Here is a 25,830-nt window from a genome sequence, read left to right as displayed (position 1 = left end):
TTTAAGGAAGGGGAGTAAACTTCTTTACATTATGCAGGGTCAGAGGTCAGGGGCCATGTGCTCCCTAACCTTTTCCAACAGATTGAGGAGTCTTCAATGAGAACCACAGAACAGCAAAGATAAGAAAAAGAGGAATTTATTGTATATCAGCTATTTACAGGTATGAACTACTTCTGAAAAGATTTGAAGACTTGACATTATTACTCATGAGTTCTGGTGGCTATATCCCCATGGCAACAATGGAACCACGGACAGGAGCATTTCCGCTTTAGTCCGCTCTTCTCCCGCCTCCCAGCCTGTCTGCTCAACTTCTCCCCATGTCAACAGTAGCAGCAACATTTTCTGGGGCGCGCAGCCGAAACAAACAAACAAAAAAAGCATGAAACTCAAAGACGAGTCTGGGGTTCATCTACCTCAGTGAGAGGAACCAGTGTTGGGAACAGCATGCAGAATGATGCCCAATGAATTCTGGATCAGGGAGAGAATTCAATGTGGGCCGTAACAGTGCGGAGCCTCACCGTGACAGATGTCGGCTTTGAAACCAGGCCGCAAAGAAAGGAAGAGCAAAAAAAATAAAATAAAAATAAAAACAGACGCAGCACCAGTTTGCCAGCGCTTTGGGCTCTGAAGGTTAAGACTACTTTTCACATTTAACCGTACATTTCCCTGCGCCTCAGCAGCTGAGAGGATCAAGCTAAATATTCCAGTGTCGACGAGAACGACGCGTCAGCCCTGCAGGACGAGCTCCGAGAAGAACTCGTTGAAACGAAAACAGAGGCTGCGGCAAAGTTCTCCAGGATCAGTAGTACCGAACTGCCCTAGAGAGAAGAATCACGTTTAAAAAGATCAAATAAAAGCCAAAACAACAAAATTCCAGCAGATGGCGGTCCTGGCCTGGACAGCAAACACGCAGACGGATTCCTGAAAGTACCGTGAGAGCAGCGAGCGTTGCTCCAAGTGTCGCTCTGGTGCTCGTGGCATAAATGAAAACACGTTTCTATATACAAATCACATGTACCCACCATCAGTAGTGTCTAAATTAGAGCCAACAGAAAACAACAACACCCACCACAACATCTTTACACGAAACAAAAACGCATAAAAAAAAAGGGTTTGTTAAAATCACCATTTCATCATTTGCTCATCATCCGTCACCACCGGGTTTATGGCTACATCCATATCTGCTCGGCATCCCCCCCCAAAGAGGGCGAGCGCCCCAACGGAACGCCCTCCAATTTAAAGTCGGGACCCTTTGTCACGTCTCATCTCACAGTGATCATCAATACGAAAGTTTAAAAATATAGATATATATGTATATAGCATCAAATAAATAAGAACCATCCCAAAAATGAGGATCCCTGCCACATCTCAAACCATCGCCAGGACTCGACCACATCGGCGACGTGCAACCTGCTGGTAAAGAAGCTACAGTTGTTTTTGTTTGTGATATATTCAAGTGAGGGATTACGGGAGGAGATCTGAGTGTTCGTGCTCGCCCACGGCAGCGCTCACAGTGGCCGTGGCTGCGTCTCAGGAACATGCGTGGAGTCCAGACGACGTTCAGCCTCTCACACACACACACACACACACACACACACAACACACACACACGCACATGAAGACACGTGCACGCTCAACAGCAACACAGCTGGCGCCGCATGGCCGAACAGTTAAAACCTACAATTTCCTTAAAATCTACTGGACGGTTATGTCCACCAGGGGGCAGAATTTCGAGGGCTAAATAAACGGATCCAAAAAGAGGGGATAGAAATCCCGTCACTGTACATCTGCAGTTAAATCCTGCAGTGGGAAACGGCGCAGAAGAGAGCGTACGTGAGGATATCGACAGTGGCAGAGTTGTAGTGATGTGGCCCGTGGAGAAGGGGTTGATGGGTAAAGGAGGGAGACACGAAGAACAACGGGATTCTCAGTAGTTTTGGCTAAAAAGGTGAGGTAGGCCTCGTCACAACGTGGACTGTGGCTTTAAAACTGGCAGGGTTTTCATCCGCAGTCTGTCTTTAGTGTTTGTTTCCTACGGAGGGTGGTGGAGGCGGCCGGGGCCGGGGCCGGGGCCGGGGCGCCGCTCGCCTCACATCTTGATGTCCTCCTCCACGCTGAGCTGAGACAGGGTCTTTTTGATGCGCAGGGCCGTCAGCCTGGCCGCTCCGTTGGCGTACCAGCACTCCCTCATGATCTTTCCCATGACGCGCAGGGCCTGCAGAGACCAGGAGCAACGTTCAGGCCGGGAAAACAAAAACAAATAAACACAGGTACAGACTATTCAGTGGTGAAAGTACCTCATAACTCTGCCACCAGTTGGGCACGTTGGGCCTGAGTTTCTGGTCACACACCACTTTCCTCATTTCCTCTATGGAGGGGTCGGAGGGCACCAGGTCGTAGTATGGCAGCTGGTACTCCTCGTGAATACCTGCAGGGAACGGAGGAGAGCGGCGCTCAGTCTCGGGCGAGCAGAGTCTCTCAGCTCTGCCGCTGCCTGTGGTTTTACCTCCTGCGTTGCAGCGCCGTGCGATCTCCCAGTACACCAGGCCCAGCGCGTAAATGTCAGCACACTTGAAGGAATCAAAGTGCTTCATGTTGATGGTCTCATCCAGAACCTCGGGGGCCATGTACCTGTGACAGGACAGCATGAGTCCAGGTCCCGGCATCAGGCTCCCGGAGCCCGTGGGTCCTTATTACCTTTTGGTGCCCACGCGCTGGTTTGGGGCGATGTCGATGGTGTCCGTGATGGATTCGTGACGGACAGCCAGGCCCAGGTCAGCTATGGCGCACATACCGTTCTTCTTAACCAGGATGTTCTTTGATTTGAGGTCGCGGTGAGCGATGCCGGGTTTGCCTGCAGGGGAGCAGGTAGCACATCGTCAACTCTGAGCAGTAACAAGCGTGTTGGATCTAAAGATCGACCGTGCGTCGGGTCGGGTCGGCTCACCCTGAGTGCCCAGGATCTCCATGTGCAGGTGCGCCAGGCCGCTGGCGGCCGACAGCGCCAGTTTGATCATGCCCTCGATGGTGACGGAGTAACGGTTCAGGTAGTCGAAAAGGGAGCCGTGCTCGTGATAGTCGGACACCAGCCACAGCTGAGTCCAGGTGCCGTTGTCTGGAGGAGACGATGTGCACCGTGTTAGTGTTTAACGGACCCAGTTGGGCTGGGACAGCACAATCGCACAGGAACCTCGTTTAATGGATGCGTTCTGGATAAAGCCCGCCTCCCTCACCTTTATTGTCGGCCGCGATGAATCCCAGGATGTTTTCATGGCGCAGCATGATTGTCTGGTAGATTTCGGCCTCTCTGAACCAGGAACGCTCCTCTCTGGAGGAGAAGATCTTCACGGCCACGTCTCCGCCCCTCCACTTCCCCCTCCAGACCTCACCGAAACGACCTTTTCCTATGATCTCCTGCAGCACGATGGTCCTGGCCACCGTCCGCTGCACAAACAAGGGCAAACCTGCAGGAAAAACAAACAAACAATGACTAAACTCAGCTTCAGGCAGAAAGCTTTCAGGCCGTCACTACCTACTACAGTAGGGATTAAATCATCTGTGCTACTGACCAGAGCCCGAACCAGAGGTGGACATGTCATAGATGAGGTCCTGTAATGTCTTGTCTTTGGGCAGGTAAATGTGATCACAGGACGGGTCCTCCACCTCCAGCCTTTGCCGGTGGCTGTAGGCCCTCTGGTGATACTGGAAGAGGAAGACGCCGACCATCAGCAGCACACAGAGGAGGAACACCGGCCCGGCGATCACCGCCACCAGCTCTACAGGCCCCCAGGAGCTGCTGGCCCACTCTCCTTCCTTAGTTGGGACTAGTGCCAGAGGGACAGGAAGCCACAGATGTGAATGGGAGGAGCTTGAGCTGCGACAGCTCTAGTTTGTCTGGTGAACAAACCTTACCGGGAACTTTCAGGTCGATGCTGTTGCAGTAATCTTCGTAGCAGCAGTGTGTGTTCAGCAGACCTTCAGCACTCAGACAGTAGAACGGCTGTCCGGGGGGGACCAGGCTGTCCCGGTTGATGCAGATTCGGATGTGTTGCTCCTTCCTCTCCACATAATATGTAGACGCCATGCAGGCGCCGTCCGTCTCACACTCATAGCCGGTCTTCTCACAGTTGGTGCAGTTACAACGCAGTGCTGAGGTGAAAACAGAAAGTAGTTCAGCAACTCACAGAAAAACATCTGGCTTCGTCCAGCAGGGGGCGAACCAAGCACACAGTTGCACCTTGAGCATTCAGGAGCAGCCAGACGGCCCCAGTGGCCCTGAAATCAGATCCTCCACTGCAGATGAACCCAAACACACAGACTGGGACGAAGCGGCCCAGTGGGAGGTATAAATGAAACCCAACAAGAGGAGAAAGCTCCTGCCCTCATGTCTCCACTGCAGCATTGTACAGGGCTCCTCTCCTTTATCCTGACAGAGAGCTGCCACAGTTAAAGCTAATGAGAGGCTTTTTCCCCTCCTTTTGTATCTAACAACATGCAGCTCACTCCTCCGGCACACGGGGACTTGTTAAAGCTCACACAATAGCGCTCCTGCTGCTGCTGTTGTAAAAGCACGTTGGTCATTCAACACTCCAAAAATGAGGTCAGTGCAACAAAATCTACACTAATAGTGTGTGCTGAGAAAAAAGGAGAGGCTTGCCGGGAAACGGAGCGAGCAAGGAGCTACGGGCTGATTAGATTTGGGGGGGTAAATGTGATTTTGAGTCACACACATGCTTCTCATTTTGAATAAGAGGGAAACAGAAACGGCTTCTGCAGTTCCCTGAAACCATAGAAAGTATAATTAACACGAAAGGTTAAAAGAGAGACCAGCCTCAAAAAATACCGATCATTGCTCAGCACGGCGGGGTCAGGAGGTGACGAGCCCACGCTCGGCCTGTCCGTCTCACACAGAACTACTGCGGAACCAAACACGAGGAGGAAGAATTCCGATCTTTATTTCCTGGTAAAAAGCTGCCCTGCCTCGCTTGGACCACTAACATCTGATCCAGGGAGGGAGATTTTACGAGCAGTAAGCTTTGACTAATCTGTCTTTTAATGGAACCGGGCGTTCAGTGATCCTCACTAAACCGGGCCGCCAGAACGGGCAAATATTTTAGCCCACAAGTTTGGTGCCTTCGTGGCTGTGTTTAAAAATAAAAAGCAAAGAAAAATAACCCCGATACAGCGATTACGCCATCACCTTGCACCATCCAGGCCACAAACACTGATGCAACAGTCCTGCTGCTCCGAGTTCTGAAGATGATGATCAACGTGGAGGCATTTTCCACGTGCGTCACGCTGTACGGCGATTTGCTGAGGCCAGTGGACGGCGCGATACTGGAAATGAGGAACACTTTGGGTGAGACTGGTCATCTGTTCAGAATGTGGCCGTGTTCCGCTCCAGGAGGCGAGTTGGAAAGTGGCAGGAAATTTTGTCAGGCTGTGTCCAAATTCTGTAGTTTGCAAGCTAATGGAATTTCCTGCTGATTACACAGAGCTTTTGGACAGGGTGGGCCCGTTAAAGAGTAAAAACCACCCCTGTGTCACATCAGCTCATCTGGAGAACAGGTACGCTGGATCAAAACAGCTGGAAACCCTCCGATATGCAACATCCCATCCTGACAGCTGGATACAGCGCTTCACATCTTTATGGCCTCACTAAAATACATTAAAAAATAATATACAAGCCTGGGAGAACTGCTCTCAGCTTCAAGGCCTCACTTAATATGCAACCGCTCCCGCGTCATTTCCGCTCATGAACAAATCTGACGGCTATGAAAACTGTTCTTGCAACACACTCTTTCCACCGATGGATGCAATAAATTATCAACCACAATCTGACGTGAACAGGCGGGCCTGGCGTAGAGCCGGTGTGTGGACAGATGGCGTGCAGATAGACGCCGAGCATAGGAAAGCAAACACGGCCCAATGAACCCACTCGTGGTCCCGGCTCAGGCCGTGACCCTGTGGCCCGCTAACGCTCACCAAAAGTGAGTTTGAGCGGCGCTGTGCACATTTCACAGGTCTGCGAGTAATAAGGCCGAGCCTGAGCGCGCACGGACCCGTGCATGTGCGGGTTTAGGGTGAACTGTGCTCTTGTAGCCACATAATTGGCGGTTTTTACACTGGGCCTTTGTGTGGAGATTAAGACGACATAAGGAGGGATCGGACCGGCCCTGCACAAACAAAGCACAGAGCAATGTGGTGGTGGTGGGGGGGGGGGGGGGGTCACACTTCTGCACGGAGCGGTGTGGGGGATGGGTGGTGAGCAGGGTGTTTGAGGGTAGCTCTCCACCAGACAGGATGGGAAGGGGGTAGGGGTCCCAAAGTAAGCGGGACAATGTGGTGGGGAAGGGGGCGAGCAGGGCCCCCCCCAGCTGCGAGCGGGGCTTGCCCGAGTGACCAGCTGTGACCGTAATAAAACCCAGTCTAGACTTTGACTTACAGGAGGGGGGGGGTGGAGAGAAGGAGGAGGGCCGCTGGTAGAAACAATACTGGGAGCAACAATGTGGCAAAGTTCCGATCATTCCCGTTCATGTCGAGACAGGAAACGACAGACGGAAGGGATTCGAAAAAACACGAGTGCCCCTCGAGTATCACCCGGGTGAAAACCACAGCGCCGTCTCCTTCCAAACGGCTTCCTGTGTACCCCCCTCGGCGACCGCACGAGGTGCGCCTGCAAGCAGATGTGTGCGCGCGCGTGCGCAGGCAGCCAGTCAACACAGAGGTAGCTGGAACAATAAACGTCAGAGGGGGGAGAAGTGTGCCAGACGGCGGAGCGGGGGCGGCACGCAGATGCAGCGGTTTGATGGGGGCCCGGCGCGCAGGCAGACGGCTGCGCCGCGCCGATCTACGGGGAGCGGAGCAGCATCACCCAACGGCAGTGGCTGAAACTGGATCCATGCAGACACCAGACAGAGAGCTGATCAAGACAAGCAGACGCCACCAGAGTGTGAGCGCGCACGCACACACATATACTCGGCACACGCTACATCCATGTCCTAATCAATGATAGGGGTAGGAGGAAAGTCATTACCTCAGTCTGCATCTCGGGGTCAGATTACTGATCTGACTCCAAAGTGAAGCCTCTGGGGCCGAGGCTGCTGCCGTTTCTGCCAACCACCCCCCCATTTAGGCTACAGCCCATCCTGTCTGTGGTCCAGGATGGCTCTGAAAGGCAGACGAGTGTAAGCGCGGGCTCATTTGGGGCGGCTAATCAAATATCTGTCGGCATTGCGTTTGTAACGACCATGTACGCCTCAGATCTGTGTGCCAGTGCTTGGACCATGTGACTCCGAGCTTGTGATTAGGACCACAGCACAGATTAAACAATTCCACCCTTTACTCTCATTCCTCCTCCATGATAATAACCCACCCAGAAAGCACGTATGACACGAAAAGAAACTAACCCCCAGACACGAGTACTAATGCGTTTAGAACCGGTCAGAGCACAGACACCCAAAGCCCTTTTTAGTGGCTCTTCTCCTTTGGAAAAGTTCTCAAGGGTCAACGTTGATTTGCCTTCACGCCAGTGCTTTCTCAAACAACCCCCCCCAGCCCAAACGGACGGTCTCCACGCAGCTAAAGTCAGGAAGCGCGTGTTCCCAGTGAAGCTGCGCTCGATGCAGAAAAACCGCCCGTGTTACGGTCTTTGCCAGCACTTCTGCCAAGTGAGAGACGCCGTTCATTTGGAGCCAATGCTACTATAGAAGCGCAGGGCAGAGCACGGGGCAGGGGCTCTACATCTAATACTAGGTCGGCTCGCTGGCTAATACACCCTCGCGCTGCCTTTCCTGAGCAAAAGACTTCTTGCGTGGAGGCAAACCTCCGCCGGACGTGCAAGAAAAATGTGACTCTGCTCCTTTTAACAGCAGATGACGAGGCAGAGCAGGTTTAACCTACATTCCAGCGACTGCGGCACAAATGAGCCGTCCTCCACAACGCGGCGTGTAAGGGAGGGTTTGGCCCTGGCCGTGGACTCAGGTCTCCACTTGGTCTTGGAGGGTGCCTTCTTACAACTGTAACCACATTAGAGGCATAGCGTGGTGGCCCCCACCTCACAATAAACACAAATTAAACCCACCAAAATCTTCAGAGTAAAGTAACCGTGGAGAGCTCGGGGTGAAACCGCCGGGCCTGCAGCGGTCAGAGACCCCTGTGGGTAACGGAGACGGGTCAGACAGGGGTTGTTCTGTCTGCTGCACCAATTAGGCTGCCTCCAGGCCCGTGGAGGTCATTAACAACGCTGGTCATTATGGAGGGGGGGGGGGGGGGGACCACCACGCAACTGACCCGACCAGCTTGGTGCATGACAGAGAGAAACAGAGACACGTTCGTCTATATGCAAGTTTAAAAACAAAACGCAGCTCTACAGTTAGTGCTGGAAACGCCCCCCCCTCCGGCGACAACACCCCCAAACTCTCCCGTTTACAGACACACACCTTTGAACCCAATAAACGTCTGCCTCCTCGGTGCGTTCCCCCGCCTCTGATCCCAGGGCAGGTGTGCACATGTTCCAGTCTGCCTTCCCCCACATCATATTTGACATTAAACAGCACCCCCGAGCAACTCAGCTATGCACACAGACGGGTGTGGGTGTTTTCGGAAAGGCGGGGAAAGTCACTCTGGCTGATCAAATCTTTGCCCTGGCACAAATAAATGCGTGTAAATGATACGCAGGAGGCGCGAGAAGAAAAGCGAACGCGACTGTCTGCAACGGAGGAAGAACAAAGACCAGAAGCCTGTGATAGTGAGCGGGGGAAAGTTTTAGGACGGATCAGGAAGCTAATAGATCCGGATAGAACGATAGAACCTGAGTACGGAAAGAGAGTGCCAGGGACCCACCCTACCTCTAGGCAGTGTGGTTGACAGCGCTCATATCACGCCATCATTGTGTCCGCCCACTCGGCGTGCACCACGCAGGCCTGTAACGCCGGTGACACCAAGGACTCCTTCCTATGAAACCAGTCGGACACGATCATGTGCCCAAAGCAAAGCGTCGCTAAAGAACTGTGGGCATATTATCATAGAGGACAGAGAATGTGGTTTAGCATAGCGCCAATTTTAGATTGGACGGCATTAGGTCTCGACGCGACACTTGGCCTCGACGCGACTCCCAGCAGGCTTGTGGGTTCTTTAAAAGACACGCAACACCAGCTGACCAGCATTACTTAATCTACACACACACGAGAAGCGCAGTGGTCCCAGTACGGCTCCTGCAGCACGCTTGCAATAGAAATCAGACGTCAAAATTGCCTTTACTGTCTCGGATGACATGTAGGACAGACGAGTGGTGATATATCACGATGACAGCGACAACGGGCCCTGGAACCAATCGGAGCTGCTATCTAATGAAACACAAAAGCTTCGGTCTCTGATGATTTACACAGTGCAAATGTAGAAACAGCAGTTATACAACCGGCCCGCTTATTTAACCACATTCCATCTCTGTTCTTCTGGGTGATTCCTGTACGCAGCTGCCGTAACAACGTTTTAGGATAGAAAGGTGAAAGAACAGATTTTTTTTGTCCCGGGAAAAAAGAAATCTTTAATGCAGCGTAGCTTTGTGAAAACTCGTCTGGGCTGAGGCGGCGTGGCGTGGAACCAAGCGTCAGCTGCTCCTGCGGTAAAGGGGAACTCAGGCTGAAGCGGCCCCATCACAGGCACCTCAAAAGCCCCCACTTGCCACATTTCCATCACAAAACACCCAGACTGCAACTCTGACTTCTGTCTGGGTTGTGTGAATAGGCGGCGGCCGTCACCCCCATGCCAGCATTCACTTTCTCGCTGGAGGCCACTAAGCAGCCTTTTCACTCCATACAAATGGACCCTATGGAGGAGCTGCCAATGTTTAACCCCCCCCCCCAAAAAACATTTCGTGCGCAAAGTTGACTAGGCCCAGAATCAAAGACATCTCCCCAGCCTTGAAAGCAGTAAGCCCAGCATGTGATAAAACTGTAGCCGATTCCAATGCACGTGTTTAATAAGTCATTACAGTGTTGGAGTCGAGCAAATCAGAGATAAGCAGTCACAAGCCTGCGAGAAATATTGTTTTGTGGAAATATTATTGCTAGCGCAACACTGATAACTCCAACAACAGCAGCAGCAGCAGACTGTAATTATCTCTCCACAATCTACGTGCCCACACGCCTTCAACGGAATGGCTGCAATTAATTCATCCCTACGGTTTACTACAGAAGCGCCGTGTTTAACTTTAAGCACTTTATTGCGCGTTTGCACGGCCAACATTAGCTGGCGCCTCGGCACCGACAGCCCACCATGTTGTTGTTGTTGTTGTGGTTTAGCGACACCGCGCACAATAACGCGACACCTCGCGTTTAATCAACCGTCAAACCCTGGAAGCCGAACACAAACAAAGAGAAGGGACCGGGTTGAGGTTCGCCCGGACCGTCGGGGTCCACTTGAGCTCCGCGCTAGCTTGATAAGAGTTAGCCAAATCCGAGCGCCATGACGACGCGCGACAACAGGCGATGCCCAGACCGTGAAAACACATCGAGACAAAAGCCGGAGAGGCGCTCCGCTCCAAACTTACCATCACCGACCGCCGCCGACCCGAGCAGCGCCACCAGCGTGAGGGCGAATTGTCTCAAAGCCATGTCTTCGGAATTCCCATCTCTTCACGGGGAAACGCGTCCGAACCGTCCGTTATCGACACGACCACAGTCTGACCGCACATACCACACCGCCACACGCACTAGCCAGCCGCGAGCCAGCCAGCCAGACTGGCGAGTGACGTCTTTAAAGGGGCGTGTGCGCGAGCGCGCTCGTGTTTTAAAGGGGAGGTTCTGACGACACGGGTGTCCTGGAGCCGCCGAGGTCACAGCTGTTTACGGCGGAGGGACGCGATTTATTTATCCAAAAAGAAAGAAAGTAAACAAGCGTCCTCTTCGGGCTCAAACAGCAAATACTATTTATCACGGATCGTAGTATTTTCGTTGTCCAATTTTCATTCCAATTGTATAAATGAGGATTTATTTTTCTTATTAGCTGGTCAAGACTGCGATCGGTTGGATTTTTGTGGATGCTCCAACCAAAACTTGGCCCCTTGTGTCCATTTTCTGGAGGGATTAAGTGCCTTTCATGTTGGACAATAACGAGTTAAATCGTTGGACAGGTCATAATGTTTACAGATATCCATCATCATTTAGACACTTTTAGTGTTGTGGTGCTGGTGCCTCTGTGAGGCCCCTCGGGCAGCTCCAGTTTGCTGCTGCGTTTTATTTTCCTCATCGTTATCAACCCTGGGACTCAAATTTAAAGTCAGCTTTACATTGTTGTGTAATCCATTTGGAGTAAGAAACACAGCGACCGTGGGTTAGATAGCACTAAGCTGGAGAGGATGAGTTTGGAATAAAATGCTGAACATCTGTCCAGGCATCACTGCATGCACCCATAATCAATTGATCACCCATGTCCCCACTACTGCTGGGGTCTGATCCGAGCTCCATTAGGCTCACTGACCAAAATCATCAAGAGTTAATATGTTTATTAACACCTATCGCCCTGTAGATTTCAGGGGTCCACTACAAGGCCTCTCTCCCCGGCTTATGTTATCACCCATCTCTTGGCTCTATCCTGGGCCTGATGGAGTCTCCTCTGTGACCCTGTCCAGTTTATCTCCACCCTTCCTCAGTGTACATTGTCAGCTGAACAAATCCATCTGCCTCCGCCGAGCCAGTTGGAATGATCCCACTGTGAAGTAGAATACACAGAGGAGGGAAACAGACGGGGCAGTGAGATGGGCTTCTGGACTTGTAGACAGAGAGTTTGGCCAAGATACGCCAACACCACCCCCCCCTCCTGCCCCCCCACCGTGTTAAAAATAACCAGCACTTCATCTGACCGACCAGACAGACTGGGGCTTTAAGGGAGTATTATCTCTCTGCAGTGTTTGTACAACAGCCAGTAAAGACATGCACGTGCTATGTTTACATGCGAGGGAATTACAAAAGCAGTGGAATCAGTTCATTCATTTTGTAAAGAAAAAAAAAAAACCGTGGCAGATCAACAACCCCTCTGATAGCTCTTAAAATAAGTCTGTAGTTGCAGGACCGTCAAAAGGATCTAATTATTTATTGGTTTGAATATTGATTTCTCCCCCCCCTTCAATTTATCAATTTGGACAAACTGCTGCGAAATCCCTTTTGTGAAAATGAAATATAAGAGTAAAGGATTACATTGTTTACTACAGTGTATTCAGGCTTTTTTCTTGATTTATGTTTATGGTTTCCGGTCCAGAATGTCAGTATAGCAAACTTACGTAATGTGTATTATATTTCTGGCTTTCCTCTTGATTATTACATCTAATTCACTTTATTTTAAAACAAAAGCGAGGATACTATGAATCCCGAGCGCCACCGTAAACAAACTACTGTTTTTCAGCATACGTCGTCCTCTACTGGTCAAGTGGCGAATTGCAAACATGGAAAAATGCAAGTCTTTATTTAACAAAAATAATACATTACTCTTGGTGAATAACTTTATACTAGTAAGGACAGGTATACAGAAGTATAAAAATATGACATGAAAATGTTGTGCTACATAAATGACTATATAAAAATGTGTTTTGTTGCTTATTGACAATACATTTGAATTACAGTATATTTACAGTGAACCCATTGGTGATACACGTCAACAGCGTCAATGCTGTGAATATAGTTTAACGTGCTAGTGCAGTTATTAAGTGTTATTCTAGATATTTTAAATATGCTTACACAGAAAGTGACGTGGTTGGTTTGAGCAAGTTATGGAACTGTGTTTTGTCTTCAATTTATCATTTTTGCTGTCGTTAGAGAGGTTGGTTCTACAGATATTCTGAACGGTGGTTCAGGGTTAGATCATTGGTTTTAAAGCTCGGTGTTTGCGGAGCTGATTATCAATCATTCAATTCGATAAAGCTCAGCATAGATTAGGAAAAATCTATGTTTGTAAAATACCTCCATTAGAAACATTTTTATACAAATGTTAAAAAACGAAAAGGGAAGAAAAACCAACAATAAGGAAGCCTTGGGTGCAATCCAGCAGAATAATGATTATTCAGGCTCATAGGGTTTTAATATAGCGTAATGCAGCGAGTCATTAGCTCAAAATATGCTAAAAACCTGACTCTGGTATCCTTGTTTCTCTGTTTCATCTTGATAAAGGATTCTAAATGTCCTGCTTAAGTTTGCCGATGATGAAGTCGCTCTCATGGTCCAGTTTGGAGAGCGTCTTCCTCACCCGCAGGGCTGTGAGGCGGGCGCCTGGTCTCTGGTACCAGCACTCCTTCATAGTCTTTGCAATGGCCATGAGAATCTACAAAAACACAGAGGCAAGTGTAAGCCAACGGGCTGCTAAACCACATGCATGCAGATGTATAGTGGAAGCTTTACTGGGTGGGACTGGAGTCGGTTGTGCAGACTGGGCCTCTGCTGATCAACGCACACCACCTTCCTCATCTCCTCAAAGCTGGGATCGAAGGGCACCAGGTCAAAGAAGGGAGGCCGATACTCTTCAACGATTCCTGGGACAAAAGACATAAAGGTGTGCATGATTTTAATTGTTAAACTCAAGAATTCTAAATGTTCATCATTACTGAAGTAGTCCCCATTCTAAAAGCATGGCTCACACTGATTTATTTATCCTGGTATAAGACAAAAGCTTAATTAAGAACAAATGGGGATACTTTCTAACCCAAACATAAAGTTCCGAGAGTCCCGCGTGACTAAATGTGCGCCGCTCATGTGTGTCGTCATGTCCACATGGATGTCTCCGTGGACTTTGTTCATGAGCATCTGGACTATGTAGCAGTGAGTGCTGACACCAGATAAGACTGTTTATAATTACTGCAGCACTAATCATGAGAAAGGATATCAGAGACAGCCCCAGACTGCACAAACAGCCCAGTGCTGAGAGACATGAGACGGACGGCCCCTTCCACCCCAGAGGAGGACAGAGAGTTTCAACATCATGGGTGAGGGGGAAAAAAGAAGATGCGGTTCCATTCACAAGCTCCCTGCACGCCGCGTCACCACTGGCCGCTGCCGTCTTACCGTTGACGATGGTTCGGCGGGTGATTTCCCAGAAGACCAGGCCGAGAGCCCAGATGTCGGTCTGCTTGTAGGACTCGAACACGTTGGTGCGGATGGTCTCATCCAGCACCTCAGGGGCCATGTAGCGTTTGGTCCCCACACGAGGGTTGTTGCCCACATCAAGGTAGTCCCGGGACTGTGAGTGGATGACGGCCAATCCTAAAGGGCAGAAATAAACAGGTGAATCTTGACTATCACCAATCCGTCGGGACAAATTATTTGGGATTTTCCCGTCCTCATCTCCACGCAACCCTCACCCAGGTCAGCGATGCAGCACTGTAGGTTCTTCTTCACCAGAATGTTGCGACTTTTCAGGTCTCGATGGGCTATGGCGGGTTTTTCCTGTGAGCTGATAATCTCGGTGTGGAGGTGGATCAGCCCGCAGGCTATCGACAGACACATCCTCAGACAGCCCTCCGGTTCCAGGCTGCTGTACTGCAGGAAGTCGTAGAGTGAGCCCAGCTCGTGGAAGTGGGTGACGAGCCACAGCTGAGTGCTGGAATTCTTGGAGGTCATGTCAGAGGCTATAAAACCTGAAATCAGATAATGAGATGGTTTGTTTCAACACGGCTCTTTTGTCATTGTGGTCTTGGAACCTCACAGGAACGTAGAAACGGACCCAGTATGTTGTCATGTCGGAGCTGCACCGTGTTGTAGATTTCTGTCTCTCTGAACCAAGATTGTTCATCCCTGGAGGAGAAGATCTTGACGGCCACATTCTCCCCCATCCAGGTGCCCCTCCAAACCTCCCCATACCTGCCTTTGCCTGCAACCAGAGCAACGAAGATGAGAAGTCGGTCTGAGTTTAAAACCGCAGTAGAAGGTGAAGAAGGAGACTCACCAACACACTCCACCAAGGAGATTTGCCTTGCCATGGTTCTTTGGACCAGGTATGGCAGCCCGGTCCCACTTCCTGATGTACAGAATTCATCATAGATTTCCTGCAGATGGAAATAATATTTAAATTCAGAAGAGTAGGCGGCTTCTCCTAGCGTTGCTGAGTCCTGACGGGCTCTTACGCCGTATGTGGGATCTTCTCCACGAGGAACTTTCAGCAGGGTAACGTCGTGGTCTTCGACCTTTGTCAGTCTACAACGTGCACGCCGGAAATACAAGCAGAGCGCCCCGATGCCCACGCCCACGGTTATGATCACCAGCAAAAAGGCCAGACTGATCCAGAGCTCCGGACGGTTGAGTACTGGGGGTGATGTTGTCGGCTCTCCATCTGAACAAAGAAGAATTCAGTCTTACTGTGCTAATGCGAAAATTATGCGATCTTGATAAAGCACTGAGACCGTGTGAGTCCGTGCATGACCGGCTTTACAGATGTAGACATTGTCCGCATCAGCCACTAGGGGGAGCCAAATACGCCGTGAGACCATGTTGTTTCTATCTACAAATCTAATCTACAAAACTATGAATCTACAAACCAGTCTGTTAGAACTCTAAACTTTAATCATCACACTTTGAAGGGAAATGTTTGGAAGAACCTCTCTTCCTGACCCAACCATGGAGAAGTTAGTAGCACCCCCAAAACGACATATTTTCCAACACCCATCACAAAAGCGAAACATTGCTGCCATGTAGCCTTTTGCTTTTAGCCCTGCGTTTTCAAGAATCTTACAAAATATCTCCGTTTTGGGTACTGACTGATGTTCGGAGGTGGTGTGGTGAAGGCGTTGCAGTGATCATTCCAGCAGCACTTGATGAAGAAGCCAGGAAGTGCGCTGTAGCAGTGCTCCTTGTAGGTGCGCTTGGGGAGGCAACCTCGCTCCTCGAAGCCATGCAACCACGTGTAGAAGCAGACGTGTCCGCGGCAGGTCTGATTTGTGCACGTGTCTTTCCCATTCTCGCACGTGCAGATCAGCTTCTCATCATCCTTGGAGTCTGAAGTTGGAAAAGAGAGCATAGATCGTAAATAGCTTCCGGCTTAATGACTGTAACTGCAGCCGACCGCCAGGGGGCAGTCGCGGTGACTTGGCTTCTCTTTGTGGGAGCCTTCACGAGTGTTCATCAGTGTTGGGGGTGTTTGTCACAATTGAATAGAGCAGAGGGTTACATTTCTCTCACCTAGTTGGGAAGCAGAGATTGTCAGAAAAGCCGCGGCTATCACCCCTGTGAGCAGAGCGCAGCATCCCATCTCTGTGGAGCCACAAGAAAATAAACATAAACCTCCTGTGATATATAACAGCGATGTGTTGTTCTTCATTTGTAACCTTCTTGCAGCTGTGATCAGATAGCCACAGCCTCAACATTAGCGGCGCTGCTAAGGAGACGCCGCGCTGCGTTTAAAGCCGTGCATTCTTGGCTGAGGAAGCTATGAGGTCAAAAACAACAGACGGAGGGTCCAGTCTGTCTGCCTGAGCTGTAATTGCGCTGGGTGGGAAAACGGGGCCGACAGTACTCCACTGTGTCTGTGCATGTGTGTGTTGAGACTTTCTGCCGCTCTGTGCTGCTCAGGCTCCAGGCGTGTTGACTATCCTGCTCGCAGAGTAAATATTGATGGCCAAGCTTCCTGCCATTGAGAGGCCCCACCCGGCTGGCCGACCAGGCTCAGGTCTGCTCATTGTTTGGGGCTGCATAGCTGAGGGTCACGCGAGCAGGATGGCCATCAGAGCTGCACCACATTCTGCTTTCAAATTCTGCTTTCAGCTGTTATTCAGGACAGAACCTGATGAAAGCAGCATTTTAATTTAATCTGCTGTCCCATCAATATGATCACACCCCAAAGTGTTTCTTTTGAATAACGTGTGCACTCGTACATCTTTATTTCCTATGATTTTATTCATAACGGCATAGTTCCTTTGAACAACAGCAGAAGGACATAACCTGGTAAAAGGAAATCACTTTTTGTTTTACCAAGTAATAAATTAAATACATTCACTGGTCAGCTGTTTCATTGACTAAAACTGTGCCCTTAATTATTAACTTAATTATTATTTCAAATTTAACATCAGGTCTAGCTTCTTGGTGCAACCGCAAAGGATGATTGCATCAATGGTTTAACGGCTGTATGTCACTTTTTACAATGCATTATGGGATGCATCATGTGCACTAAATAGGACAGAGCGATTCTCACCTAACATTAAGACAGCCCTAGCCCCACTGAGGATCCACCTTGAGCATTTTAGCTTTTTCAATTTTCATTTTCCTCCCAGAAAGAGTTATGATTCCAACACTATTGCTGTGGAAAATGAAATTTCTGCTCATATCTTATTTCATATTTCATCATCTTATCTTATCTTGTCACGATTGCCCCGTTGCGCCTGAATTCAACTTTTTCTTAGGTTTAGGGTTAGGTAAATTAAACAACAAGCAACCTGCGACACAAGTTCAGACCCCACTAAAGAAAACACTGCCTATGCAGAAACCATTTGCTACATACGAAGAAGGTAAGCAGGTCGTTTCCTCACCTTGATGAATGAGATATCCTGTCAGAGTGACGTAACCTTTGACTTGCACACATCTGCAGTCGAAACTCTAGTTTACTGCGGAAATCCTTCGTTATGATGCATATTGCCGGACGAATGAATGCATAAACGACAGGAAGTGCTGCATTCTGTGGCGTGTCAGCAAGTCGCATCAAAGGTCAGATAATAAAGTAGAAAGTGACAACCTTCTGGGGAGAAAAGTGTTCGTCACAAAACCAAGTTTTCTTGGGGTTATCAAGAATTCTGATCAGTCCTGAATCTATGCGACTTCAGATTTTTTCACCACTTGGCAGAATATCAAATCTATCTTTAGAGTTTCCTCCCACACCGAGGCCCCCGCTCAAGGACTGAGGATTCACTGTGCTCTGATCTTTCTTGCAAAAACCGCAAGAAAAACATGTCTTCTACCCCGCTGAAGAGACACTTCCTGCAAGTGAGAATGATTAATCTGTGGGAATGCTGGAGAAAATGACTAAAATAAGCCTCTGCCCACGCTGGGCATTTAAGCTCGATGCCCTTCAACTATCATTCTCACATTTACAGGCGCACAGAGCAACAGTCATATCCTCCATCAGAGGTGTCCTGCCTGCAGCACTTCAGAACGCTTCCTCTCTTGGCTCTTTTCTGTTTGTCTCCAGTGTCTAATGACCTGTACCCACAAGACCTGGAGGAAAAAGATCCATTGTCATCTCTTCCTCCGATCTACAGAGTTATGGGAGGAAGCTCATGGACACAGATCTCTCATTCCATCAGAATGACTGCACATTACAGTGCAGATGGTGGGGGCGCGAAAAGCTGAGGTTGTGTCACATTGCCTCTCTGTCAGTGGAAAACGGGCGAACGCGTGGGTGAAACTGGACAATCAGACGTTCTTATGGTTTGTTTTTAAAAGCCTTCATTCACAAATCACAGCGGTGCTGCAGGATGAAACGGATCGTGTCTTCATTCCAAAGATGAGGCCGAGGATCAGAGGGCATTAGCTGTTCTCTGCATGCTCCCACATGCACATTTCGCACAATCCGGTTGAGCCCAGCAAAAAAATAGACAGATGAAACACTTAAGCAAACTGTCACACCGGAGACACCAGAACCCACAAGTGGGCTGCTATGAGTTGCTGTATGACTGCTCGTTTAGAAATCTCCACTGAGGATCCACTTTGAGCAGTTCAGCTTTTAGAACTTTTATTTTCCCTCTCAGAAAGAGTTATTCCTACAGTGAGCATGATAACTTTATCTGGCGAGTCTAATACATAACAAGCACACTGTAATTATATGAAGCTGTGCGCAATTTGTTCCGTCTGGAAGGTAAAACGCATGTTGCGCAACTTTACACTTCTTGACCATAATGTACCCAACTAGAGGTAGCGCCACCTCTTCACATCTGGCCACATGTGATGCAGATTATCAGCCGATGTGGCGCTCAGACCCATATTTTCACCAAAATCCCAACAAAACCGTGTGATCAGACACAGAAAAGGGCCAGAAAGAACTCACCCGTGTGGCTTCTTGAACTCCACGCACGCACGGCAAACTCAGCTGCTGGTCCTCATTCGGCGTTCTCTGAACATTTACAGCAAATACACAACTTTCCCGATACCACACAGCGGAGTTAACCCCAACTCTGTCCGCGTAAACGGTTTGCTGACTAATGTTTTTACGCAGCAATTTCACATCCTCCTTCTGTTTCTCTCTCTCTCGTTTTCGAGTTCAGGAGCAATAAAAAAAAGATAAACCCGCTCTTACTCTGACCGTGGAGGCTAAGAGAGCAGGATCAGCGGTGCCCTGACGCTCCGACCAGCATCTCGGTCACTTTTGCGCTCATGAACCGACAACATGGACCACCGGAGTTTGGATCCAAACAAGTCCGATCTGCCCCCGAGTCCAGACTCAGCCCAAACGCGTTTCTCGTTGGCTCCGAGGTCTGATCTAAGATCGAGATTGGTGTTTGGTTTTTTTTAATAGCAGAGAGTTTTGTCCCACCCTGTATTGTCCCTGTCGGGCTTTTCACTGGCCGGAATCTGTTCACAAAGTGGTTTTCCTGTTTCTCGCAGAACGTCTCATTTTCCTCTTTCCCCTGTGGACAGCTGTCTGCACTGCAGGAATGCGGTCCAAACTACCCTCCTATCAGACCCTGTTTCAGACCCCCCCAGCACATTTTATATCAGGGCAGCTGTCAAGTGTAAATTTTACGTGAATGAAAAAAACCAACCAACCAAAAATTGTTCTTAAAAAGGATCGATGAGCGGTTCAATGTTCAAATGCAGTTTAAATGTCATTACACCCCAAAATATGGATGATATTCCTCAATTTGCCTCTTTCATATCAGGTATGATCAAGCCTGATCTTTTGGATCTTTGAAAGCCTTGTTTCTCTATAAACAATTTCCTATTTTAATAAAAATGTTTGACTAGCTGATGTCTAACTGTGCATACTGCCCCCTGGTGGTAGGCAGCAGAGGATTAGGCAAGCATCCTCATAAAACTAACTTGCTCATCTGGATGCCAGAAATGAAGACAACACCCACTCTGAATGTCCTCAGTTAAGACGTATTATATCGTAAATTGATAAATGTTTGCGCTGCATCGGCCTGTTTTCTGTGTGAAAGTTCATCCTTGGGCAGCGTCTGAGCGATGCCTCATGTCTAAAAGGGCCTCTTGGTCTCAGGCTCCATAATCTTTGCCCGAGAAGCAGCTGGGAGCTCTCACATCGGCCGTTACGCAGGAAAGAGAGCAAGCTGTTGTTCTGGCTTTAATCACAACTTATTTTTCTTTTTCAATCTCTGCGATTGCAAAGGGTCTCTTTCCCTCCAGAGTCTCTGTTTTTTTTTCTTAAAAGACACCATTTGTTCCATAATCTATTCAAGAAGAGGAACTGGGAGATTGCTTCCACAGGAATTTTTAAGTTTTTCTTCAGTCCTGTTTAATTGAGCCTAAAATAAAACAGTATTTTGATTGTTGATAACCCATAATTATCAACGTCAATATTGATTTTGATCATGTGTTGTGAATTATTGCTAACTCTTTTGGAATTTCTTTTTTTTTTTAACCAGGGTGAGTGAATGTGTTCCTTCTGTCGCCCAGTAAAGAGGAAGCGAGCCTCAGCGCTGCAAAGCTCAAAGGTCAGCGAGCCTCCGTAAGAACCTTTACCATGAAATAACCAAAGACAGGTGCCAGACTCATGGATACATCGTTAGGTTAATACATTTATTCCAGCGAGCACATATGTAAAATTAACTTTACAGTTTATTCAGCAAAATCTGAGCTGTTATTAAAATAAACACCTGAACTATTTCTTTTAAAAGATTCTTTTTAAATGGGGGTTTAGTGCTTGTGGTGTTGTGAGAGTGACTGCAGACATGAACAGTTTTCTCTAAAACAGACAGAGAATTCGAAGGCGGAATATTGAGTTCAAACGCTAATGTGATTTCCAGATGATTAGACGCTGCTTAGCTTGCTATTCCTTGTTTTGGTTGCAAACTCCTCACAGATCTAGAGACGTTATCACCGTGGCGGTTTTATGTTTTTTTTTTTTCAAGAAAAATGCTGGAGCTTTCAGCTTAATGCCGACGCTTTCAAGGAAATTCAAGCCGCTGCATTTCTCCCGTGTCCGAGGTGGGTGGATTCCAGACAATCCCAAGCTCGTCCTGCACACAGGAGCTCATCAGAGCGAACCCCTCAGAGGAGCTGACGACGACGCTTCAGTTTCAGGGCGGCTGTTATTTTTTCGAGCCTTTCTTCTGCTGCTCCTTCTCTTTCTCCTTCTCCTGCTGCCGCTTCTTCTCTCTCTTCTTCTCCTCCTTGGCCTCCTTGTACTTCCAGACGGGAGGTTCCAGGTAGCCCCGCTGTCGCTTCTTCTTCTTCTCTTTCTTCGGTGTGGGCCCGCTGGACTTTGTCACCTCGATTTTAGGGATGCACCCCGAGGGGAAGATGCTGTTCCTGTGCGCCATGCTGCGGGGCATGACGCTCCTCAGCCCGCCACCAGCGATGCTGTCTCTGTGATCTGAGTTCTGACAGCAGGAGGTCAGAGACACGGAGGTGGCTGACACAGGAGTGGGGGACGCCGACGTGACGGAGCCTTTATTGTGGGACACCGTACTGTCCTCCACCTCCTTCAAGCTGTACTTTTCAAGCAGTTCTGGCACTGCAAAGCGCCGCTTGCCGATCTCAGGGGGGCTGCTGGGACAAAGCGGGTGACACCCAGTGACTATCAGGGGGCTGTGGATGCTCGTGGTCATCCGCACCATGTGGTCCATAACCCCGTTGTCTTCTGGGTCGTTGGGGAACCTGAAGGAAAAGCTGTCCTTCAGGCGCTGCCTCATCTTCTGGCTGGCTGTTTTGGGAGCAGTGGTCTTTGCTACCAGATGCTTCAAGTTAGGCCACTCTGGAACGTAGCTTTGAGTGAACTGCTCGCCGCTGGGGCGAGTCTGCAGGCGGCGCACTCTTTTGAGGGTTTCAAAGCCTCCTGTCTTGAGCACCCAGTCCTTTAGGTTTCTGCCTCGGACCAGGTCCATCGCATTAATGTCTGCACCTACAACGAAAGGGAGTAAAGACAGGAAATGGGAACCAGTCGGTAACCAGTACATCAGGCCAGTTCTAAGCAGGGAGGACGTACGTACATGGCACAGCCTGGTGATGGTTGTACTGCCGGCGACAGCGAGGCATTTAAAGGTGCACTACGCATCACTTCCGTTGACATTGAAAGTAAACACAAAACAAGAAAGAGCGAGTTCGCCCCAGCGTGTTTCTGTAATTATCACGAATATGAGCTTTTTCACGGCGTATTGAGGAGGCAGGTGGATCAAGAGGAGATGCCAATGAGTTGACTAAAAACATGATGAAACCGTGAACGATCACACAGTGCACCTTTAAAATACCTTCAGATTGGATTATTCAACACAAATAATCCTGCAGATTAGGACTTTTTAATGACTAGTCCATCAAAATAGACTTGTTTCGCCACGGTAGTTGAGCTAAAGTCCATCTGTTCATACCGTGCATCAGCAGCGCGGCCACACACTCTTCCCGGCCCTGCAGTCCTGCCTTGATGAGTGCGGTGAAGCCGCGGGGGTCCCTGACCTCGGTGTCCACGCCAGAGTAGAAATTGATGATGTAGTTTAGAATGTTGACGAAGCCTGAATCAAAAAAACAAACCATATAAATGTGCTTGACGGATCCTGTTGAGAGGCTCCGTGACGCGCCAGCGCACACACACACCTGCCTGTGCAGCGATCATGAGGCCGGTGTTGCCGTCGTTGTCCTGGTGGTTGATGTCTATGAGTGGACACACGTGCAGCGTGGTGACGATGTCGATGAAGCCCTTGCTGATGGCCACCATCAGCCCATTCTGATGAGGACAAGGACAGAACTCTGGGTCAACGTCATCTTGCTGCTGCAGTCTCTGAAAGTGAAATCTCCAATCTCACCCTGCCATTGATGTCCAGCTCCATGGCCTCCTCCTTGGTGATTCCCCTCTCCAGGATCCTGCAGAGAGCTATGCGGTTGTTCCTGATGCAGGCCTCATACAGCGTTTTCGCCGGTTGCTCATTCTTGTCCTCGCCTTCATAGTCTGGGAGGACCGAGTCGTCGGAAAGCACGCTCCCCGAGTCCGAGTCGTCCAGGAGGATCTCCGAGTCCTCGCTCGGGCCTGTGCCAAGGTGGGGGTCATAACTTGTGGTAGCCATTGGACCCCCTTCTACCTGGGATCACAACCAGTTCACAGGTCCGCTGCACGCCAACCACATCTTGAAGAGGAAAATGAAGAGTTATTTATTCTTTTGTTTTTCGTGAGTGTGGTTCTTTTGGACTGGTCTGAAAACCACTTCAAGTTTGACAGCAAGACCAAACAATGTAGCTTCTAGAGCTTAGCTAGTTTCTTTTTTCCTAGCTTCTTTGGCATCCTCTTTAAGTTGCCTGTCTATTAGAGGGGCAACTTAAAGAGGATAAGAAGATTCAGCTCATGTGAACAAAGCTGTAGGTCTGTGATTTACAACACAGGAAGCTCAGCGTGTCTTTTATCACTGTTCCAAACGGACCATCTGTCAGCACAAATATAATAGATGAATATTATTGGCATATTTATCACACTATGGGGATGTATACAGGGTTATTTACATTTGGGTGAATTATTTAAAGCTCTCATGGCCGGTCCAAAATGATTTCCATCTGCAGAGGCTCAGTCCCTGACTTTAAATCGACTGAACACGTCAGGTTGAAAAAGGCCATATGGTGCTGGAAGCAACGGGAGTCCATGGTGACATCATCGGTCACGCTGTCTTCACCACACAACAGAAGTGACTTTCTGACATAAGTGAGGAATAAAAAGCAACAAAAACATTCCATTTTGTGCAAAGTATTTTCAAACCCAGCGATCGATTCGGTAAATTCTTCGACATCTTTATGTTTGACAGAGTCCCAGCGTGCACTTGCTGACAGTAACTTGATTAAGGCTTCACCATTAGAGCAACAGCATCTCAGGGATAAGCTCTTCATCATTGCTCAACAGAAGCTGCGGCTAATTAATCTCAGAAATCAATTGGTTTTTCCACCATTGGTCACAAATTTACCGAAACTTTCCCATAGTCGCCACTAACTCAAAGCTCCCTCTTTAACTCTGAGCAACAGAAGTACAAATGCAGAAGAAAGCAGAAGGAGCGTCATGTTCTCACCCTAAAGCACTCCCAGCATGGCTCAGTCTTCTTCTGTTCTCTATTGCGCTGCTGTGGTTAATAAGACATCCTTGTGTATCGTACTCTCACTCCTCCTGACGGATCTTGGTGCAAAGTTTCAGCGTCCCAAACAGACTCCCGCAGACTGTGACTCCCCCTCCCTCCATCTCTGTTATTAGCCTCATCTCCCAGCAATCCGTTCAGGTCCCAACATAGACTCTGCTGTCCTAAGTCAGGCAACATGCTCTCTCCCTCTTATCCTGCTTATACAAGATTTAAGGATTAAGAGAGTAAAAGAGGAAGCAGCCAGTCTTGCTCTCCTCGCAGCCTGTTCAGTCATTCCACTCCTTCTCCGGGCTCTCGCTTGTTTTAACAGCTCCCTCAGAATCTCGCTGCCACCCGCACGTCTGATGTGTCGGAGCAAACTTCTCCAACTGTCGCTGAATCACCTCCCGAGTGTGCTGTACTTCCGAGGGACCCCCCTGCCTCACTATTTTCAGAAACAACACCCGAGGGCTGTTTTCCCATGAAAATCCATTTTCTGGGAGAACAAAGTAAACCTGCCTTTGCTCCAAGCCCCCACGGCCCCCACTGGTAATCATCCCTGTGACACCGATGACACACACGGACGCCACGCAGACACGCGGATGTTCTCATGAAATGACAACTCACTGCGCAGCCCACACAGATGCCATATAAAACTTGAAGGAGAGCATGCTAATGGCCTTTTTTAGCCAGCTCCAGCTGCCTGATCTTAATGTCACACCTTCAGAACGATCCCCAGGCTCTTTTATGTGAATTAATACACACGTGTGAAAGCCTTGAATGAGGCTTAGACTGCAACCACAAATATCTGGTTTCAGATTATCATGGTGGCAATCATCTGTAAATAGATTAACCATACTGCTAAATGGATCCATGGGGGCCTATCTGTGTTTGGGTACTGTTACGCAATAAGCGCTCTCTGTTCGAGGCGCTCGGTGCGCCGCCCGCTGGTCATATTAGGTAGTGCAGCACTAAACGAGCAGAAAATGAATCGTTTATCTGACAATAAGCAGCTTTAGTAAGCAACACCCTTGACAAATCAGGTGTCTATCATTGTGGAGGATTATAATGATTTAGCTAAACTTCCATGACATTAATTCAAAAAGCACTTGAAGAACTGGTGCTTTTGGGAATACGGGTTGTCACCAATCCGTGACGCTTCATATCAAACTCGCTGGTAGCTACAACCTCTTTATTTTTTTCTGAAGTACGTCCGTGAAGTTAATTATATCAGAAAATTGCTGAAGTTCTGCTGGCTAATTAATGCACGGTAGTAAATTACATCAGTGTAGTGATTAAACCTCGCGTCGTCAAATTTCTCTGATCACTTATTTACGTGGTTCCTTCTAGACAGACTAAATGCACACAATTCACGTGCTCTAGGCAACGATTTGAGATAAAAGGGAAAAAAGGAGCATAAATGAAGACTTTACAGACACAGGTGGGGAAAGGCTTTTCAGCACAGCAGTGGGAGACAGGTGACTGCTTCACCAGAGGATGGCAGCAACGCATACTTTAATGTTTCTCCTCTCTCAAAGGAAATCCAATATAATCTAAAAAACAATTACCAATCTGGTGTAGGAGTTGAGGAACGTTTGCTT

The 25,830-nt window shown here is 48.8% G+C and overlaps 3 protein-coding genes across 6 annotated transcripts; all 3 read right to left on the bottom strand.

Moving 5' to 3' along the window:
• Positions 1-120: 120 nt before the first annotated feature.
• Positions 121-10,758, bottom strand: acvr1ba (activin A receptor type 1Ba). Of its 2 annotated transcripts, XM_057040548.1 has the most exons (9): positions 10,553-10,752; positions 3,913-4,149; positions 3,570-3,824; positions 3,234-3,464; positions 2,948-3,115; positions 2,698-2,854; positions 2,507-2,631; positions 2,298-2,428; positions 121-2,215 (listed from the first exon to the last, which is right to left on the bottom strand). In XM_057040548.1, exons 1-9 carry the CDS (start codon positions 10,614-10,616, stop codon positions 2,090-2,092), a joined length of 1,494 nt encoding a protein of 497 aa, XP_056896528.1. In that variant the 5' UTR covers positions 10,617-10,752; the 3' UTR covers positions 121-2,089. The 2 variants fall into 2 exon arrangements, with proteins under 2 accessions (XP_056896528.1, XP_056896527.1); XM_057040547.1 differs by having other exon boundaries at positions 2,298-2,631; positions 10,553-10,758.
• A 1,685-nt stretch (positions 10,759-12,443) lies between these two features.
• acvrl1 (activin A receptor like type 1) lies at positions 12,444-19,536 on the bottom strand. Of its 3 annotated transcripts, XM_057040550.1 has the most exons (11): positions 19,264-19,535; positions 19,015-19,080; positions 16,161-16,232; positions 15,741-15,977; positions 15,110-15,315; positions 14,932-15,031; positions 14,710-14,856; positions 14,348-14,623; positions 14,052-14,249; positions 13,392-13,522; positions 12,444-13,314 (listed from the first exon to the last, which is right to left on the bottom strand). In XM_057040550.1, the coding sequence occupies exons 3-11, from the start codon at positions 16,228-16,230 to the stop codon at positions 13,168-13,170; spliced, it is 1,512 nt and encodes a 503-aa protein (XP_056896530.1). In that variant the 5' UTR covers positions 16,231-16,232; positions 19,015-19,080; positions 19,264-19,535; the 3' UTR covers positions 12,444-13,167. The 3 variants fall into 3 exon arrangements, with proteins under 3 accessions (XP_056896530.1, XP_056896532.1, XP_056896529.1); XM_057040552.1 differs by lacking the exon at positions 19,015-19,080 and having other exon boundaries at positions 19,264-19,536; XM_057040549.1 differs by having other exon boundaries at positions 19,015-19,535.
• Positions 19,537-20,702: 1,166 nt separating this feature from the next.
• ankrd33aa (ankyrin repeat domain 33Aa) lies at positions 20,703-24,762 on the bottom strand. The gene is made up of 5 exons (XM_057040554.1): positions 24,185-24,762; positions 22,943-23,260; positions 22,734-22,863; positions 22,511-22,651; positions 20,703-22,047 (listed from the first exon to the last, which is right to left on the bottom strand). The coding sequence occupies exons 2-5, from the start codon at positions 23,198-23,200 to the stop codon at positions 21,236-21,238; spliced, it is 1,341 nt and encodes a 446-aa protein (XP_056896534.1). The 5' UTR covers positions 23,201-23,260; positions 24,185-24,762; the 3' UTR covers positions 20,703-21,235.
• Positions 24,763-25,830: the final 1,068 nt, after the last annotated feature.

Source organism: Takifugu flavidus, chromosome 8, assembly GCF_003711565.1.
Source record: "Takifugu flavidus isolate HTHZ2018 chromosome 8, ASM371156v2, whole genome shotgun sequence".
In the NCBI taxonomy this organism is placed as follows: domain Eukaryota; kingdom Metazoa; phylum Chordata; class Actinopteri; order Tetraodontiformes; family Tetraodontidae; genus Takifugu; species Takifugu flavidus.
Note: the sequence above shows the minus strand (reverse complement) of the source record. Positions and strands in the feature narration are given on the sequence as shown.